This window comes from Sciurus carolinensis, chromosome 15, assembly GCF_902686445.1.
Source record: "Sciurus carolinensis chromosome 15, mSciCar1.2, whole genome shotgun sequence".
Lineage (NCBI taxonomy): Eukaryota > Metazoa > Chordata > Mammalia > Rodentia > Sciuridae > Sciurus > Sciurus carolinensis.
Window position 1 is genome coordinate 6,742,544 of NC_062227.1, and position 17,884 is coordinate 6,760,427.

At 45.6% G+C, this 17,884-nt stretch overlaps 1 protein-coding gene across 1 annotated transcript; it reads right to left on the reverse strand.

The window, feature by feature from the left end:
- Positions 1-4,684: 4,684 nt before the first annotated feature.
- LOC124965742 (procathepsin L-like) lies at positions 4,685-9,748 on the reverse strand. The gene is made up of 8 exons (XM_047526896.1): positions 9,612-9,748; positions 8,588-8,724; positions 8,181-8,303; positions 7,933-8,088; positions 7,520-7,744; positions 6,777-6,939; positions 5,687-5,801; positions 4,685-5,071 (listed from the first exon to the last, which is right to left on the reverse strand). The coding sequence occupies exons 2-8, from the start codon at positions 8,711-8,713 to the stop codon at positions 4,972-4,974; spliced, it is 1,008 nt and encodes a 335-aa protein (XP_047382852.1). The 5' UTR covers positions 8,714-8,724; positions 9,612-9,748; the 3' UTR covers positions 4,685-4,971.
- Positions 9,749-17,884: the final 8,136 nt, after the last annotated feature.

Sequence of the window (17,884 nt, forward strand, 5' to 3'; positions counted from 1 at the left end):
GCCAAGTCCTGCTTTGGAAAGGGCACAGCCAATGGGTGCCCAGGGACACAGGAGCCGTTGGATTCACGGGTTTCTTTACTGGCCCATGAACAGAAAAGGAAACACGCAACAAAGAAAGGAGAGGAGCAGGCTTTCCTACCATAGCAGAAGCTGCACATTTCAACCCACAGTTACAGAGCAGGAGACCCCGAGACCCTGATCCTGACTTTTCATGGCCCCAGTTTTGGTGTCAAATGAAGTGTGTCGCACCAAGCACTTATAATCTTCCCTGGTGCTGGGGGTGTATTATTGGTTTCATCATTACTTTATGAAGCGGCTTTAGATGGGCGAAGTACACTGTAGCTCATGGAATGTTTCGTGTCTGGGTGGCCTCAGTCCTGAGATTGAGTCTGCAAAAAGCATTTAAGGAAAAAACATCTCCATTCTGAACGCATTAAGTGGCGATAGCAGAAGTAAAGAATGTTCAAGTGCAAGTGTTTTGAGGGGTCAGAGGCCAGGAGGAAGGCGAGGGAAGGAGGAGGTGGGAGGGGGAGGCAGGGAAAAGGGAGGAGAGAATGCTCTGGAAGAATGTTTCCATGGTGGTTGGATTTTATGTGACTGCTCTGTGGAGCTCAGTTGCTTGGATGGACGCTGGGCCAGACGTCACTGTGAAGGTATTGGAGTAGCGTGTGGATGTGACCAGCACCCACAATCAGTTGTCATTGACTAAGGCACATCAGCCTCCACAGTGTGGGCAGGCATCACTAATCATGGAAAGGCCTTCAGAGTGAAAATGGACTTGCCTTCCCAGAGCAGGAGTAATATGGAAACGCTGTCTGAGTCCTCTGCCTGCCGCCTGCCCTGAGAATTTTGGGCTTGCTAGTCCTCACCATCCTGTGAGCCAATTCTTGAACATTTGGTTAGGGACTGTGGTCCTGGAGGGAGGAAGGCTTAAGAATGAGCTTTCTAACTTGGTTCTGGGGTTTCTGGGATTGGTTCTCACAGCTGATCCAATTTGAGGGCAAGAAGGACCATAGTCCCTGGTGTGATGTGGTAACAGAGACATGCAAACTGTCACCAATAGAAACTCCTAACCAAATGCTAAGAGGCACAATTCTGGGTGACTATGTTGTTGCAGAAAACAGACTGGTTGAGAAGCGGGAAGCATGTTTACAGAAGCAGAGTGTGATAAAGGGAAGGACTGGCTCCTCTTACAAGGCCTTAAATAAATCTCTAGCCTTGGGTTGGAGCCTCCACAGGGGCTTTATGCTTCAAAGGAGTGTGGTTAGATTCCTAGGGGAAGTCATTTACTAGGAAGGGGAGGGGAACCCTCCTTCCCAGGCACTGGTTCTCCTGATGGTGTGCTGTGTGACAGTGATTCTCATGACAGGCCTGGGTCTGTCACCCGTTACAATGTAGCTCATACATTAGAACTTGTCCAACCAAAGGGTACCAGATTGGCTGGTGGCCCGTAATCCTACTGGACAAAGTGGAGCAAGGAAAGAGGCACTTAGGGTTTTAGCTTCCAGGCTCCGGTGCCACAGTTCTGAAAATTTTCTGTGTGTGCTGAAAAACCCTTATCATCTGTAGCCACAGAGCTACAGAAAAAAAACAAACCCAAAGTCTCTCCCAGTGGCTTAATGAAAATGCAAACTGAATTTTTAGTCTTGCTGCAGGCTGTTGATCAGGAAAGAGGATCCTAAAATTTGGATATAAGGGTACATCCTGATGAAGCGGGGGACACTGAATCCCTAAATTCTGCTGAGTCTTCTTTGCCAGAAGCATCCGCCATTCCTGTATGAAGGGGTTCACTCTGCTTTGCCTGAGAACCCTGGAATGACCTCCCCTGGGTAGTTGCCTGGCAAGACACTGCTCAGTGGCCACTCCCGCCAACCCTGCTGCTAGACTCATTTCCAGCAGCCCTGGCATGGTGAGGCAGGGAGTGTGACCCATGAGCAGGAGCAGCAGCACGGGGGCGGAGCGCACGCTTAGCAGGTGAGGCCCTGGGTGCAGCCCCCAGCACCACACACACAGTGAGTTTACCTCCACGAAGAGGTAAGCCACTTTCCAAAAGAAAAGTGCGGTGTTTCCAATTTATCCAGAATGAATCTGGGGGATAGGGAAGGAGTGAATGAAGCCTAGGAGGTAATGAAAGAAGAAACAAAGTCGTAGCAGATGGGACTTCTTGACCTGGGTCCATTAAGCAGGCATTTTTCATCCAGTGTGGAGGCTTGAGGGGTTGGAAAGGGCTCTGGCAGTTTGCTGGTAGCTGGACTTTGGTGCCTATGCCAAGGAAGTGGCGTGTTGGAGCTGCTTGGAACTGTAGACCCAATGGGCTCGGGGACAATGTCCTGGTGGCAGGATGGAGGCTTGCCCGGGCTCGGCAACACAAGCATGCAAGCTCCCCAAGGGCGGGGCCGTGATTCTTTGCTTCACTGAGTCCAGCACAGTGCCTGCTGTGGCCCAGGTGCCCAATCAACACCTGGACAGATGACACACAAACCACAGAGATACTAAAATGCAGAATTGAAGGAAGAGACCATGAGGTCACTCGCAGGAGTTTATTAACATTTAAATTATACATAGGTCGTGAATATTTGTGAAATTCACTGTGTACAGTCAAGTGGGAAACACACACACACACACACACACACACACACACACACTAAAAATACTTGAAGATGAGCTTTTTTAAAAAATACTTTCAGATCAGTCAAAAAGGGAATGAATATAGAAAACACAGCCAGTCTCAAACTTCACAGGCCAAACACACAAGTTTGAAATATGTGTTGCTGTGGAGATTTGCTCATTACTCCAAGGCCTTCCCTCTTCTAGTAAGAGGCCCACGTGTTACAGCTACACTCCCCTGTGGGCAAATTCCTCCCTCACCATTTGCTGGATCAGATCAGTCCCCTTGCCTTACTTCCTTGCTATTGAACTAGAACTATTTAGATGCTAGAGTCAGAAACTACTGGTCTGAAGTTTGTGCTTCAAGTCTGTTAAATGCTTTTAGAGGACAGCTGAGGTTTGGAACTTCTCACACAAAGTATTTCAGAGGTCTCTGAAAATGACAAAACCTTCACATGGCTACCATTTACACAGCTGAGGGTTGGTCTGCTTGACAGATTTGGAACTTGACTGTCAGTTTAGCACCTAGGTGTTTCCTTAGAGCCTCAACGGTGGTCCCAGGAATCTGTGGAGTGTGGAATTAACCTGTTGCTGCAAAGCGAGAAAAATCCTCTCAGGAGAGAATGTGGTGATGGCTGTGGCCCCACCACGTTCCCCATCTCATTTCCTTCACAACGCACCATGGCCAGTTTAGTGTCTTACCTCTTTGACTTTTCTTACTGGATGGGGAACGCAGACATACAGATTCACAGGTTTAGGTTATCTATTCACACACTCACACACTCAGCCTGAAGAACACAATATGGTAATATGGTGATAAAAATACACTTTCTACAGAACAAGTTAAAGAAATAATCCCCCACAATTGCCACAGAAGTTTGGCACATTTCCTTCCAGTCTTTTAAATCAGCAAATACTGTTTTTGGACTTACTAGTATGTCACTGACTAGAAGCTGAGTCTGTTGTTTTCTTGAGGTTATTTTTAAGTCAGGAATCAGGTGGCTGAAGTCCAAGTTTGGCCTAGGGACTTCTGGCCTGTCCTTCACTTGTGATCTCTCACCCATCTTCCAAGGCCGGAGGACTATTTTTGTAGGCTAGCTTCATCTCCTGTGGACCTTGAACACTCTCTCCATCTATTACCAAATACCTGAGATTTGTTAATCACAACTGTTAACTTTAATTTTGGGAACGCTGGGTAGCACAAGGTTTTCCAGGAGAGTCATGTGCACCCTGAGACCTCACGGAACAGAAACAAAACAATCCCCTTGGCCTCTGGTCCTTCTTGGGACTGCCAAGTAGTCACATGACCTTCACCTGCAGTTCAGGAAGGTGCTCCAGTAATGAGCTATGTGACTTTCACCCCCTAACCACCTTCGTACGCCTGTTCACTTTTCTAGAGAAGCAATTTGCCCTCGTCCTTCCAGATTGTTTGTCAAATTTTGTGATTCAGGAGTTGGGTAACTCTGCATAGCAAAGTGACCGCAGTTAGTAATACTACACTGTTTCAAAAGAGCTAGATGAGATCTTGAAATGTTCTCAGAACAAAGAAATGACAAATATTGAGGTAATTTTATGCTTGTTAGTCCCATTTGATAATCCCATCATGTATACATATATAAAATCATATCTGTATCCTACATACACATAATGTCTTTTTTTGGGGGGCGGGTACTGAGATTGAACCCTGGGGGTACTTAACCACAGCCACAGTCCCAGCCTCTTTATTTAGAGACAGGGTCTCACTGAGTTGCTTAGGGCCTTGCTAAATTGTTGAGGCTGCCTTGGAACTCCTAATCCTCCTGCCTCAGCGCCCCCGGATGCTGGCTTTACAGGCATGCACCACCACGCCTGGCTTAAATATATATATACATCATATGGCAATGGAAAAAAACCATCGTTGGGTTCTACACAGCCAATGGGCAGCTGACATAAAATCTACTTTTTAGTGAAACACCAGAAGGCCACCCAGCCTCATCTCTCTCTAGTGTACCACTGACACATTGTGTCATGTCTTTGGAGCCCAATTACGTTTTCCAATTTAATAAAACGTCAATGCATTACAAATAGTAGTTCCATCTCTATATACTGAACTAATATTTATTCTGTTAAGAAAACTTTATACATTTTAAAAAATGAAAATTCAAAGTCTTAGAATTAAACAATGAGTCTTCAATATCAAAGCTGTTTATAACAGTAGTGAAAGTAGTGGTAACATTTTACCCTTGTAAAAATGTCACAGAATTCAAATCACAACTTGGATCCTCGATGATTCAAGTATTGTTTTCTACAGTAAAGGTTTGGTCAGTTTTAAGAGAATTCGTCTGGACATGCTGTCCAAGTCCTCCACGGCCTCCTGCTGTCGGCTCACACAGTGGGGTAGCTGGCTGCACTGGCGATCCCGCAGTGGTTGTTCCTGTCTCTGGCCATTTTCACATAGCCCTCTGCACCCCATTCTGGACCCCAGCTGAAGGTTTTTCATTTTATAAAAAAAAAGAAAAGAAAAGAAAGATTAGCTTTGTTAACAATAGCTAACCCCAGTTAACAACGGCTAACCCCAGTGCTGGGCACTATTCCGAATCTATTACATCTGCATAGTCGGTCTCCACATGCAGTCTTACATTACATTTCAATAAAGGTTGTTGAAAATTGATCCCAACAACCTTTGAGGCCTGGGAGAGTGAAATGAGATGGCAGGCATCAGTGACAACAGGAGTCACACACCTGCTGGATTCCTGAACAGTCTTTTACACTTAAAGGGAGGCGGATGTTTGTATATGCTTTATCTTGTTGAAAAATTGGAAATGAGAAAGGAAATCTGCCCCCAACTTTACAAGTTCCACAAGTCTTCAACTGTTGAGGCCAAATGTTTTTCAGAATAAGAAAATTTTCAGAACTTGGAAATGCAATATTACAAATACTTATTCATAAGCCTAAACGTTTGGTATGGAATCTTATTTCTGTGTTCACGATAAGGAGTACGACTTCTGTGATCTTAACATTGAACTTCTGTGAACTTATATTCAAATATAAATCCCAACTAAGAATCCTATTTCCAACATAAAATAATAGAGTTTTATACCTGTTCTTGACAAGCCAAAACTTCTTATTTGAATCTGTTTCGTCAACACCGTAGCCAACCACTAGAATACCATGATCTAAGTCCTTGCTGCTGCAGTCTGGATCATAATAAATGCCTGGGAGAATAAGATCCACACCGGAATGAGAGGCTCCAAGTGACACATGACAGTGGCCCACCCTGTCACCCTGTTGTAGGAGGGCACCTCTAAATTTAGTTGAATTTCATGAACATTCTAAATATTGTAAAGAACTTAAATAGTATTTGCCAGAAAAACAGTATAGGGGCTGGGGTTGTGGCTCAGTGGCAGAGTGCATGCCTAGCACATGTGAGGCACTGGGTTCGATCCCCAGCACCTCATAACAAAGGTAAGAGAAATGTTTAAAAAAAAAAAAAAAAAGGTGGACTTACCAACCTCTACTTATCAGAAATCAACACAATTCCACAAGTCCAAAATATTTTCTAATTCATTTTTTTCTAAGATCTATTATTCTATTTTTTGGTACTGAGGATTGAACCCAGGGGGCACTTTGTCACTGAGTTTTATCCCCAGCCCTTTTTATTTTGAGACAGGGTCTGAGTTGCTTAGGATCTTGCTAAATTTCTGAGGCTAGCCTCAAACATGTGATCCTCCTGGTCTAGCCTTCCCTGGGATTATAGGTGTGTGCCACCATGCCAGGCAGACCTTTGTTGTTTTAAAGACAAAGGTCAAGCACTTATCTCCTAGCTAACATACCCATTAGCATAATTCCCTTCTAAGTCTAAAAAAATGCACACATAATATAACCAAAACATTCACATTTGAGCTACAAGGTTATTTGAAATTCTGATTAAAGTAGTAAAAGTCTTTTGGAAAAAGATCTGACAATCAGAAATGAGGTTTTATCTATAGACTAATTAGTAGTCATTTAAAAATATTTGTGGATAATAATCATGAGAAAATGCTTACTTATGTCAAATAGAAACATTACCATGTTAAACACGCTTAAAAATCCTAACAGTCCTGGGAAGGGCTTCACACCAAAGATTCAGTCAGGGCGGAGTTTTCCATCCTGCCTGAACTTCTTGTAAGGTTAAGAGGTCGAACACCCACCTGATTTGTAGAACTGGAAGGATGCGTGGCCTGCATCGATAGCAGCCGAGATGGGCCCCACGGTTGCCACTGCCTTCATGAGGGCTTTCTCCCGCTGAGGGATGTCCACAAATCCAGTATCATTAGCAACAGCAAACTCTGGTTTGTATTTACAGGTTTCATCCTTTTAAAGTTAAAGGAGAGACTTGGTCACTTGATTTGCCTTCTAGGGAACATGAGGTCTAGGACCAGAACACTCAGCAATTTGCAAATTATGACTTAAGTCAATACTAGTATAAACCATCCTAGGAAGTGAAATGCCTTTTAGTCGATTTGAACTTTAAAAAGATTAGTTGAAGGGCTGGGGATATAGCTCAGTTGGCAGAGTGCTTGCCTAACAAGGCCCTGGGTTCAATCCCCAGCACCACTACCAAAAAAAAAAAAAGGAATATATATTAGTTGATATTTTTTCAACAAGATCCCCTAGGGTTGACTTGTCCACAAACATTTTTTTATTACAATGGAGAAAATGTACATTATGTGTAAAATGGTTTGCATATTCTCCATGTGACATAAAGGCAAGAGCTAAACATTAAGCATCCAGAGAACTGAGCAAAGGCTAATACTATCAATGATGGGTGGTACTGACGATTTGGAGATATAAATTCTACTATCTAAAATGTGAATTTTGAATAAAGTGTTACTCGGAAAAGGGTTCCACTTGCCAAAAACAGAGCTGGAAGGCCCAAGATGCTTCATTTTACCTGTGCTTCATATGGATAGGAGTCCTCTGAGTCCAGGCCTCCGTTGTCCTTGATGTACTGGAAGGCATAATCCATCAGGCCACCATTGCAGCCCTGGTTGCCTTGAGGATGAGAGCAGTCAACAAGGTTCTGCTCACTCAGCGAGATAAGTTTGCCAGTTTTCTGGAACATCTGTCCTTCCAGGGCCCCAGTTGCACTAAAAGCCCAGCAGGAACCACACTGACCCTGAAAAGGTAATAGAAAAGCAGACAGTTTGCAAGACAAGACTGACACCTTCTATTTGTGAAGGTTCTTTTTTTAAAAGTAAAAATAAAAAAGTGAATTACATGTTGCTTCACAGTCTACCAAAGCATTGATGCCCCTGCCTGGCTCTGCTGTGGGAGATACAAGGTCTGCACCCAACACCATCATACCTGGTTCTTTACAGGAGTCACGTAGCCTTTTTCTCTCCAATCCACAGATTTGGGGGACCGAAACCACAGAGGTTCCTGAAACAGTCTCCCCTTCTGGTGCTTCTGGTGCTTCTGGTTTTGAAAGCCATTCTTCAACTGCCTGAATTCTTCACTGGTCTTCAAGGAAAGATAAATAAAATGTTAAAAAGGCAAGAGATTAAACAAACAAAAAGCTGAGGAGAGGAAGTGCCCCCTCCCACCCCACGCACCATGTCCCCAAAGGCGTTCATGGCCATGGTGAAGCCGTGCTTCCCTTGGCTGTACTCTCCGTTGTGCTGCTCGATCATTCTCAGGTTCTTCTCCCACACCGCTCGCCTCCATCCTTCTTCATTCTGGAAGCGAGCACAAGGGATGGTTTTTATCTCTATTTAAAATCCAACCCATGCTCACCACAGGGACACATCTGCTGGCACATATGGGAGAGAAGCCATGGCCAAGGAGGGCTTTCCACTCCTGTGAGCTGGTCTCCAAGCCCAGACACCACTGTGTGCACAACAGGGCCCTTGGGTTCTGCCTGGTAAGAGCTGGCCTCTAGAAGCCTCTCTCAGGCCATAAACTCTCAACAGCAAGGATCACTTTCTCCAGGGTCCCTCTGGACAATTTCAATGTCACTAACCATGCCATATAATCTCTTGTGCGTAGCTTTCCACTGGTACCACTGTGTATCTAAGTTTTGATCAAATTTTGGAGTAGCTGAGGCTATTCCCAAGCAAAGGGCAGCCAGGAAGAGTGGAAGATTCATGGTTCAGAAACCTAGGAAGGGAAAAGAAACATCTGATGAAACCAATTCTTTTAAAAAATTAAAGATACCATAATGGAGTAAAAGCATTTAAATTGCCTTCTCAAGTACTAACACAAAAGCTGAAAAGGCTGAGGATGCAGGTGTAGAAAAACAAGGCTGGGATTAATCGTGGAAAAAAAAGGTAATTTAATTGAGCTACCAAAATGACAAACAGCCTGAGAGTGTTACAGGAAAAGTACCTGCAATTCCTAGAGTGCAATAATTTAGGCTTTGGTAAGTCTCACGATAGCTTATGACTGGAATTCTTAAAGACAACCTAGAAAAGGAGATGGCTGGTCCAGGCATCGACCGACAGTGCCTAGATCACACAGTAAAGCCTCACCAGCGAGGGCATCTGACCCAAGAAGGAGCAATGGGCTCCCCGGAGCTGGGATGCCACCTTGCACGTCCCTCTTGGCCAATGCACAGCAGGCGAGCTGTGTCGGAACCTGCCCCTGGTGACCTGGACCTTTCCGAGATTCCTCCCCCGGGCGGGCCGGGGCGCGACGCCCGCTCCCCTTGCGCACTCGCCAGCCGCTGCCAGCGGGCGTTATGGCGGCGCAGGGAGCGACGGCACCGCGACCCGGGGAGCCGGGTCCAGCGGCCCCGGATGGCCCGGCCAGGAACCGAGACGGCGCGGCCTGGGACCACCCGGCCTCGGAACCTGTGACCGCCGGAGCCCGAAAGCGCCGCGCAACCCCGACCCCCGACCCGTGGCCTGGGGCCCTCCTCGGGTTCCCCACCCCAAGAACCGCAGAGTCCTGGACAGACGCTCCAGATCCCGGGGGCGAGCCCGCCTCCGCGGGGCCCCCTCCTCCGGCACACCCCACGCGCAGCCGGCCCGGGCGGGGGCGCTCACCTGGGCGGCCGCAGCTGCGCAGGCGCACTCGGCACACGCAGCTCTCCAGAGGTCGCCGAGGTCCGAGCATCTGGCCCGGCGGGCCTGTCTCGGACTTTAAAGCCCAGAGTCTGCGGCCTGGCTGGCTCCGCCCACTCCGCCTTCGCGCGTCGCGATTGGCTGGGCCGGCAGCTGGGCGGGGCCTCCGGGCGCTCAGGTTCCCGGCGCGTGACGCGGGCGGGGTCCTCTCTGTCCCGGGGCGGGGCGTGCCTCGCGGACCCCGGGGGAGGTGCACGACCCCAGCCGGAGGAGTGGCGGGAGCCGCCCTGGACCCGCTGCGAGCTGTCGACTTCCCCTCCCGGATGCTCCAGGCGGGTGGTTCGTGCAAAGAAACCGAGAGCAGCTCTGTGGATTTTCATCCTGACCCCTCTTTCCCTTTAGACCTACGGTTTTTGGTTAAAGATTCCTGCAGGGTCGGGAGCCGGTTTACTCTAGAGGTTCCCGTTTAATCCGCACCAAGGTGGGACCGGGGGAAGAATGCACGGCCCCGGGGGAGACGCCTTATTTCCCAGTTTCTGCGACTGGGTTTTAGAAGAATTGGGTAGAGAAAGCGATTTTCAACAAGCGGGGTCCTAACCCCAGGAGGAAAAAGGGACTGTTGGCGAGAAGGGGTCGCCTTCAGGGATTCTTTCCCCTCAAGCCTTTCTGAAACCCACCAGAAATTATTTGCACAAAAAATTTTAATAAAAAGAAGAGAAGTGGTTGAGAAGGATGACGACGACTTTTATTAACTACTCTCTGGATTATGTCTTCTTCAGACTCTAAATGCTACCTTTGAGATTTAATAAATTCATTTAAAAATAATGAGGGTTGAGGTTACAGAGTTTGAGGAAATGATTTAGATGGACAAAATTCATATTTATGGATCGATAAGGACTTATTGATAAGGACAGAAATGTTTCCAAATTTTAAAATTATACAAGACGTTTATTGTAGAAAACATTTTAGAAAGTAGACATCCCTTGTTCTGCGTGTGTGTGTGTTTGTTTTACAAAAAACAGTCGTGCGGGGCGCGGTGGCACATGCTTATAATCCTAGGGTCTCTGGAGGCTGAGGCAGGAGGATGGCAAAGCCTCAGGAATTTAGCGAGGCATCACGAATTTAGCGAGGCCTTGTCTCAAAATAAAAAAACGGAAAGGACTGGGGTTGTAGCTCAGTGTTAAAACTGCAATTACAGAAAAAGAAGGAGTCACAGTACATATCAACTTGTAAACACTGAAAAATTAAATGGAATGAGATGTCCACGATTTTTATTTCTCAACTTAAAAAATTGATAACCTTTCTAGAAGCACAAATAAATGTTTTTAAAATTTCAATTTATTAAGATTTTCATTTACATCCTTTGAAGAAGTAAAAGTCTTTCTCTTAAACACAACTATGGGCCTGGAGTTCTCAGGTAGTTACAAAAGTACATTGCATTGTAAATAGCTGGAGTTTTGGCTTTTTTTGTTTTTATATTAATCAGGGTGCTCAGCACAAACCTCAGTCATACATGGGAATAAATGAAGACCACCCTTGAGAACAGAGTCTATTCAGAAATTGCTATAATAGCACCCCATGATCCACATGTCTATAATCCCAGCAGCTTGGCAGGCTCAGGCAGGAGTATCCTGAGTTCAAAGCCAGCCTCAGCAATTTAGCGAGTACCTAACAAAGTCGGGAGAGTCTGTATCTAAATAAAATATTTTAAAAGGGGCTGGGGATGTGGTTCAGTGGTTAAGCATCCCTGGGTTCAATCTCTGATACAAAAAAAGAAAGAAAGATATTGCTATAATAAGAAAGAGTTTGAAGATAGAGGAGATGGAAAAGCTGTATAGTTAAAAACAAGGTGTTTGGGGTTTTTTTGGGGGGTATCCCTTGGAGGTAGTTGTCATGGGGAAGCTGCCAAAGAAGTAACTAGAAATGGAGCATCTTTTGTGATTAATTTGGTAATCATATTTGGTTGGAAGGGGATCAACTAGTAATGGGCCATTTTATGTGCTTGGTTTGGGGAGGTTATTTGGGGTTCTCTGGTTATTTGGAAGTAGAGGCAGAAGTAAAGAAGTAGCCAGCCTCTGAGTCCGACCCGACAGTTCTGAGTAGGGCCCAATGGAGATTACGTGGTTCTTTTCCTCTGTGGGTCAGAGTTCTGTGCTGTATAGTTGGTTCATTGTATGTTTGTTTATTTAATCTATCACAAGCAATCTAAGTTATTCTAACACGTGGGTTTTACAGCTGCCCTTGGGCCACAGCTCCCTGCGATTGCACAGTGTGGAAAAACCTGCCACTGCATTAAGATCGCTGCCTTGAGCAATAGCGTGCCGGAGCTGCTCCAAAGAATGGCGTCCTCTGTGTTTCTTGGAATGTGATAGGCGTGCACTGGAGGGAACCCCCAGATCTAAAACTAAACCACGAAATATCTAAAGCTAGGAGAAATATGGAAGATGGCCATTAAGCAAGAGAGTAGAAGATTTATTCCAACTCAGAACACCTATTTATATATATATTTATGTATAATGTGTAAGACATTGTAGAAATGTAATATTATAGCCATTTTATTCCTTCTCCTATTTTTTGATTCCCACTTCTTTGAAAAATAGTTTTGATAAGTGCTGATTATTAAAATGGTCACATTTTCGTCAAATGACCAAGCCTTAGCTGTGCCTTTGACAAAATGTAGTTGGCACAACTTTTTTTTTAATGTGTGCTGGGGATTGAACCCAGGGGGCACTTAACTGCTGAGCCACATCCCCAGCCCTTTTTATTTTTTATTTTGATACAAAGTTGTTTACAGCCTTGGGAAGTTGCTGAGGTTGGCTTTGAACCTGTGATCCTCTGGCCTCAGCCTCCTGAGCTGCTGGAATTACAAGCATGAGTCACTGTGCCTGGGCAAGAAGATATAATTTTTTACCTATTCTGTGGAAGTTTTAAACTGGGGAACTGGCAAGTTTATTAATATAAATAAAAATGTTTATCCCTTCTTAATATTAATATTCAGGACACTGATGTCACCTAACACATCTTCCCTTTCAATTTGTCTAAATTCACTGAGCCAAGAATTTAATTAAGCTTTTATTTTGTGCTCATTTTTCTCTCCTGGTGTTAGAACATCTGCTTACACATTCTACATGTACATTTCCTAACAGCTTTTCTGAGGCTCGGCCTTTCCATGTTAGAATGAGATTAATTGTAATAATCCTGATTTTACAGCAAATGAACACAGAACATGAAAAATGTATTTAAATGAAATTATGGTCAAGCAGCTTGGAAGAGTAACAGGAAGTTGACCATATGGAATGTTTCCCCTCTTCTAAAACTGTAATCCACAAACTCTCAGCAAGATGCCAGAGGATCTTTTCCTCAAATCTGAAAAATAAACTTTTCAAGAAATACAGTGCATTAGTTTTCTATGACTGCTGTAGCAAGTTCTCACACACTTGGTAGCTCAACAGGACAGGATTTTCTTCTCTTTCAGTGAGGGGGATCAGAAGTTCAAAATCTGCATCACTGGGCTGAAAACCACGAGATGATGGAGCTGTGCTCCCTTGTTCTGGAGGCTCCAGGGGGAGAATTTGTTCCTTGCCTCTTCCTGCTTCTGGTGGCTGCCTGTACTCCTTGATGGATTTAGGGCCACTTCCCTCTAATCTATGTGATGACATTGCCTTCTCTGGTCTGTGTCAAATCTCCCTCTACCTCCCTTCCAAATCCCAAGGACACTTGGGATTGCATGCAGGACTCCTCCAGGTAATTCTCTGTAATCTTTTCATCTCAAGATCCTTAATCACATTTGCAGAGTTTCTGCTGTGCAAAATAACAGTTACAGGTTCCAGGAATTAAGATCTCATGTCCCTGGGGGCTATATTCATCCTGTTGCACACAGTATGAAGAAAAGTCAGTTTCTTGACAAGGCTAATGAAAAATTGGTCCTTCCAATCACTTGTGGCTGACCTGACTCCAACCACTAGGCCCCAAAGTACTGGAACTTTGCCCCCTCACTTCTTTGCTGTAGCTCAGGTCCAGATCCCTGTCCCATGTGCCTGACGACAGACATCGTTTTCTGCCTCAGCTTTCCCTTGCGATGTGCCCCCCCGTATTTTAAGACCCCACACAGAAGCTTGTACTGTGTACCCCCTCATACTCTTTCATAGCCTCCTGTCCTGTGGTCTCTGCAAACAAAACCACTCCTCACCCATCCCTTTCCTGAGACACTCCTGGTTTAGAATTTTAGCATCTTCCTCTTATCATAGACCCATTAATAAATTATTTCCTTAATACATAGGGACTTGCATTTCCCCCCTCTATACCCTGTATGTCATTAAAATCAGGGATAAAGCCCGTGGAAACCTTGACCCAAAGGTTTAACTCGCATCTTTTCATGTCCTGGGTCTTGTTCTAGAGGAAGGGTGTCTCCATCTGTGAGTACCTGGTATTCCTGGAAATTGAAGCATTGTTAGAAAAGATTCTTGGCATGGTGCTTGAGATGGTGATGCTAGGAACAGTAAGTAACACCTGGGTGCCTGGCATGTTCTGGGCATTTTACACAAGCTCCTTGTGTCCTCTCTGCAGCAAACCTAAGATAGTGGTTCTCAGACTTCAGCTTGCTTCAGAATCACCTGGAGGACCTGGGGAGACTCCGGGGGTGGGTTTTGGCAATCTGGAACCCATGTCCCCAGTTTGTGATTCGGAAGGTACTGGCATTTGCTTTTCTAGCATGTTCTGAAGGAATATGGATGCTCTTGGTTTGGGACCCCACTTTGAGACTGCCCGAGAAGTTGGGTGCTCTTAAGTGCCCCCTTTTACTGTGCAGGTGGCCATAGTAAGTGGGGGATTCAGAATCAAGGGTGATAAGTGTCTGATTCCTTTCAAAAGTGAAGAGAAACTTTAATTGAGGCCAGCAACTGGGCTTTTGGACCTGCCTCCTCCAGCTTCCACCACTTGCTCGGTCAATCCACCTCCATGGGCCCCAGGGCACCAGGAGAAGTGGACTTGAGTCCTGTGGCCATGGGAGGCAAAGCCCCAAGACTCCCCAGGGCCAGTCTCTTGACTTTGATGAGGATGCCAGCTCACCTGGTGTCACAATGGAAGGAGGAAAAGACAGATGAGCCGCACAGAAGGTATGTGCCTGGACTGGGCTGGGACTCCTCATCTTCCTGCCCACCAACATCCAGGGTGCTTGGATCCCTGTGCTTCCTGGGAGTTTCTTCCCTTGATATGTTAGGAGACCAACATCCCTGCTCCTGCCCTAAGCTCCATTCACAGTCGGGCTTTGAAGCCTAACTGGATGACGTGTTCAGGGACAATCTCAGGTATTCAAAAGTGAGGTTCTTTCATTCTCCAATTCTCCAAACAAATGACTAAAATATTCTTTAACAAATGTTGAGACTACATAAAGGAAATAGAGCCATATAACCGAGCATCTCAGATTTCCTCTATGATTCCCTCAAAAAGCAAAACCAGGGAAATCTTCCCAATAGAAGCTTTGGAAATTTTGCTAACGTGCCAATTCCACTCTGGTGGTTTATGTTTTTATTTTTTATTTTTCTTCCTTCTCGTGTTCTGTTCCCTCCTGCAGCTTCCCGACGCCAGCGGCTGTGGCCTCCCTCCTGTGGTTCATCGTCATCAAGACAGACCTGAAGGTGTGTCTCCAGCACAGCTCAACTGAGTCCTCGATCCGTAGGATCCACTGGGGCACACAGCTTACTACTTTTGAGAGTTCACCTAACTCAGATTAAGGAATCTGCTCTTCCTTCAGGATCTTTAGGATTCTTGCTGCAACACCAGATGAAATAGCATCTAAGAGTCCAGTATAGAACGCCCCGTTCAGATCCAAGGAAGCAACAGTTGCTTCTTTTAAATCCATTTCATGTTTGCAGGATCCTCTCTGCCCAGGCGCTGTTCTCCTGTTGAAGCGGAGGAATCCGACGGTGGCAGGAGGCACAGGTGGCCCTGGTTCTGCAGCCCGACTCCATGGTACTTGGAATCTGGTGGTTCTGCCTCTTTTCCTGGGGGGCACTTCAGGTTACTGCCAGGGAGCAAGGACCACATGAGGTGGCCATTCCCAGATGAATGGGCATCTGTGCAGGGAGTGTGTCCTGCCTGTCCCCTAAATGCGCCCACACCTCTGCACAGCGCCGTCTCCTGTGTACGCTTTGCCAGCTCCCACACATCCGTGTGCTCCCCGTAGACACTTGCTGGCAGGTGATGCTCAGCGTCCAGGGACAGTCTCATGACTTTGTGGAAAGCGAGTGGAATTTTACCAAGTAAATTTGGGCCGTGACAAAGAATGGTTTTTCTCCAAGTTCAAAGAGCAAAATGGAAGTAAATAATAATTTGGATGACTTAAGAAACAGCGTTTAGTTATGTCGAGAGTTACACATATATCCCGTCTCCCCAGCCAAAGCCTCTGGAGGACAGAGACTTTGTTTTGTGCGGTTGGGGTCCCCGGTGTGTGATCGAGACCCAGGAAACACTTCAGAATGGCAGTTATCAGGCTTGGAGAGGAATGGTTGCAACTTGGCTGAAACCCCCTGGGGACCCTGGTATTCAGCTCAGAGCTCAGGCGTCTCAGGTGGACCTGGGAAACTTCTGGTCCCAGGACCTAGAAATCCCAGACCCTCCTCCTGTCCTGGAGGTGCTTTGAGAAGCCTCAGGCAGCTTAGAACTTCCTTGCCCCTTAGGAACTCGGCGAACAGAATTAGCGAGTCCTCGGAAAGGGACCCCTGAGGTCTCACCATTCTCTTCTCAGGGTCCTGGGGGATGATGGAGTCTACCAGGGCACAGGAAAAGTCCCTGTGGGTGGCCTCTGGGTATGGCAAGCCAGGGTGGTTCCACTGCCTCCCTGAGCCAGCACAGGCGGTCATGGAGGTGAGACAACCCTCTTCTGCTGCTCCCTCCCAGGAGAGCCCTAGCGGGACATTAAGGCAGAGAGAACGTTTGAGGTGTGTGACACTGATGGCAAAAATGAGCCAGGCGCAGTGCCACACGCCTGTCATCCCAGTGGCTCTCGGGGCTGAGGCAGGAGGGTTGCGAGTTCAAAGCCAGTCTCAGCAAAAGCGAGGCACTAAGCGATTCGGTGAGACCCTGTCTCTAAATAAAATGCAAAATAGGGCTGAGGGTGTGGCTCAGTGGTTGAGTGTCCCTGGGTTCAATCCCTGGTACCAAAAAAAAACAAAAAACAGAAAACAAAAAGCATAGAGGCATTTTAAGGTCAGACACCAAGCGTCAATCTTGATATCCAGGAGCACCCAGCGTAATGAAGTAATTTGGTGTGATACTCTTGCATTTCTCCTGAAGGTCCCCAGTGTTATCCATATATCATATTTCATTGATGTCCTCTAAAAAAACCAAGCCTTTCTATAAGTACAATGAGGACCCATCACCTGAACGTGGACAACTTGATTGTTTTGTCCAATTGATGAAAGAGAAGAAAATTGAGGACGTGTCTGAAGTTTTGTTTCTGTTTTTATCTTTTTGGTTTTTCTTTTGGGTTGTAGAAACAGTTGTAGAAAATCAATCATTCGTTTTTTTCTCTTCTAACCATGTATTATTTTGAGGTGAGAGTTGAGAAATAAAATTGTTTTGCTGATAATACTGAACTATGATAACCCAAATTCAGAGTATCCCAAAGCTTCCATTTAAAAATCTTCCTCAAATGATTATTTATCCTTTTTCCCCTCAAAAGTTAAGCATAGGGCTGGGGATATAGCTCAGTTGGTAGAGTGCTTGCCTCACAAGTACAGGGCCCTGGGTTCAATCCCCAGCACCACACACACAAAAAAAAAAAGTTAAGCATAAAAAAGAATTAAAAATAAATAAAAATAAAAATCTTCCTTGATTACAACCATGTCAGCATTAAAAGCCAGTAGTGGGGGGCTGGGGTTGTGGCTCGGTGGTAGACACTTGCCTAGCATGCGTGAGGCCCTGGGTTCAATCCCCAGCACCACATAAAAATAAATAAATAAAATAAAGGTATTCTGTCCATCTACAACTAAAAGAAAATGTAAAAAAAAAATTTAGCAGCATTATGTTGTATACTTTGAATACATATAATCTTTGACAATTGAATGTTTAAGATTTAAAAAGTCATTGGAAAAATGAACCAATAGAAGCCACAGTTTTCAGTATACTTTGGCCTGATTTATCAATCAGTTCACCAGCTTTGGAAGTAGTTAATCCCAGACTCATTTCTGGCAGCCATGAACTCTGGGCAAATGATTGGTTTCTTCCACTATGAAATATGGATAACACTGATGGCC

Bases quoted from the DNA above. Each gene is read 5' to 3' on its own strand.
- LOC124965742 (XM_047526896.1), bottom strand. From the start codon at position 8,713: ATGAATCTTCCACTCTTCCTGGCTGCCCTTTGCTTGGGAATAGCCTCA. The intron at 8,089-8,180 runs GTGCGTGGGGTG...CTTTCCTTGAAG, and splicing joins TGAACGCCTTTGGGGACATG to ACCAGTGAAGAATTCAGGCA. The intron at 5,802-6,776 runs GTGGGTGTTCGA...TTATTCTCCCAG, and splicing joins CTTCCAGTTCTACAAATCAG to GCATTTATTATGATCCAGAC.